The sequence below is a fragment of the Pinus tabuliformis genome, chromosome 2_2 (genome assembly GCF_031772625.1).
Source record: "Pinus tabuliformis cultivar Carrire ecotype Pingquan chromosome 2_2, CPIR1, whole genome shotgun sequence".
NCBI classification, from domain to species: Eukaryota; Viridiplantae; Streptophyta; class Pinopsida; order Pinales; family Pinaceae; genus Pinus; species Pinus tabuliformis.
The window spans coordinates 943072438-943073676 of NC_142300.1; the positions used below are offsets into that span (position 1 = coordinate 943072438).

At 38.9% G+C, this 1239-nt stretch overlaps 1 protein-coding gene across 1 annotated transcript; it reads right to left on the reverse strand.

Moving 5' to 3' along the window:
* Window positions 1-521: 521 nt before the first annotated feature.
* LOC149196285 (uncharacterized) lies at window positions 522-947 on the reverse strand. Its single transcript, XM_089403724.1, has one exon. It carries the CDS (start codon window positions 945-947, stop codon window positions 522-524), a length of 426 nt encoding a protein of 141 aa, XP_089259850.1.
* Window positions 948-1239: the final 292 nt, after the last annotated feature.

Consider the following 1239-nt stretch of genomic DNA (forward strand, 5'->3'; position numbering starts at 1 on the left):
TTCACTGTAAAGCGTTATTATAATTATATCAAAATATACAATGACTGTTCCCCCATACATAGATCTAGGTTGGGTTAACATAAATTATGTGAGTGGTTACATGGCTGTGTTTTTTCGAGTTATTGGATAACATAGCTAATAAATTACGATAGTGTTTGCATGGGTGTATCTATACCGATAGTGTGATAGCTATAAGCTTACAAAAGTTGAAAGTCAACATTTATTGAACAGGAGGATTAGCACCTCTTGCAAGGAATATAAACAATGAGATTTTGACATTATTCAGTTGCAAATATAGTGCATACTTCAACCAGAGTGCGTGAATTCAATAAACAAATGATGAGTAGTTCAGATTACAGAGCGCACAAACAGCAGCATTACATAACACCATCAGAATTTTGAAAGTAAATGCAATACAAAATCCTACTTCATCCAATAACACTGACCACATAAAACAAATTACAGCAGATATTAAAGCACAACAACGATAGGGCAACATTGGAAAATGAATTCTAGTAATCCTACTCCCCTCTGGCAAAGTATTCAACCGGGAAAGTCCTGGTGAGGCCACCAATGCTTCTGAAATGTATCTTGCCAGGATTTCTCTTGTCAACCTCCATTTCACAAATGGGAACCCATAACATCATATCCCTAGCCATCACACCCTTGATGTTCTTGACCTTGTACTTCTCTACTTTACACGTCACATTCGCTGAGACTTTGACATGTTTGTCGGCTTTCTTGTAGTGGTGTTTACACTCACTCTTCTGCTTTATCCAAACTTGACCCGTCTCCTCCACTATTCCTGCCTCCAACACATCTTTCATTGCCATGAGATGGCCAGGGAGGCAATACAATTCCATCATATCCATGACTATCTTCAAAGCTTCGTCTCCTCTAACTACGATGGCATTTTCCTTCCTGATCTCAGATTCAACGTGAGCCATTGGCACAATTAGAGAATCCTCACAGAAGAAATCGATATCACAATATTTCAACTAGGTTACAGCGATTCAGGTTGAAGGTTATGAAGGGAAGGAGCAGGATTTATAGGAGAAAATGTGCTGCATGTGGATGAACTCGAAGACTATTATTGCACAACACGTGGTTGCAGTGAAGTTTGGCATAATAATTTATGTGGGACCTCACTCTTCGATAACGTAGGGTTTTTTTGCACTGATACATGGTACCTGGCAGAGTTGCGTGAGATTAAAAATGAATGCTTACGTAAGGCTAACA

What these genes read in the sequence shown, in the direction of transcription:
- LOC149196285 (XM_089403724.1), bottom strand. Translation starts at nt 947, where the DNA reads ATGGCTCACGTTGAATCTGAGATCAGGAAGGAAAATGCCATCGTAGTT.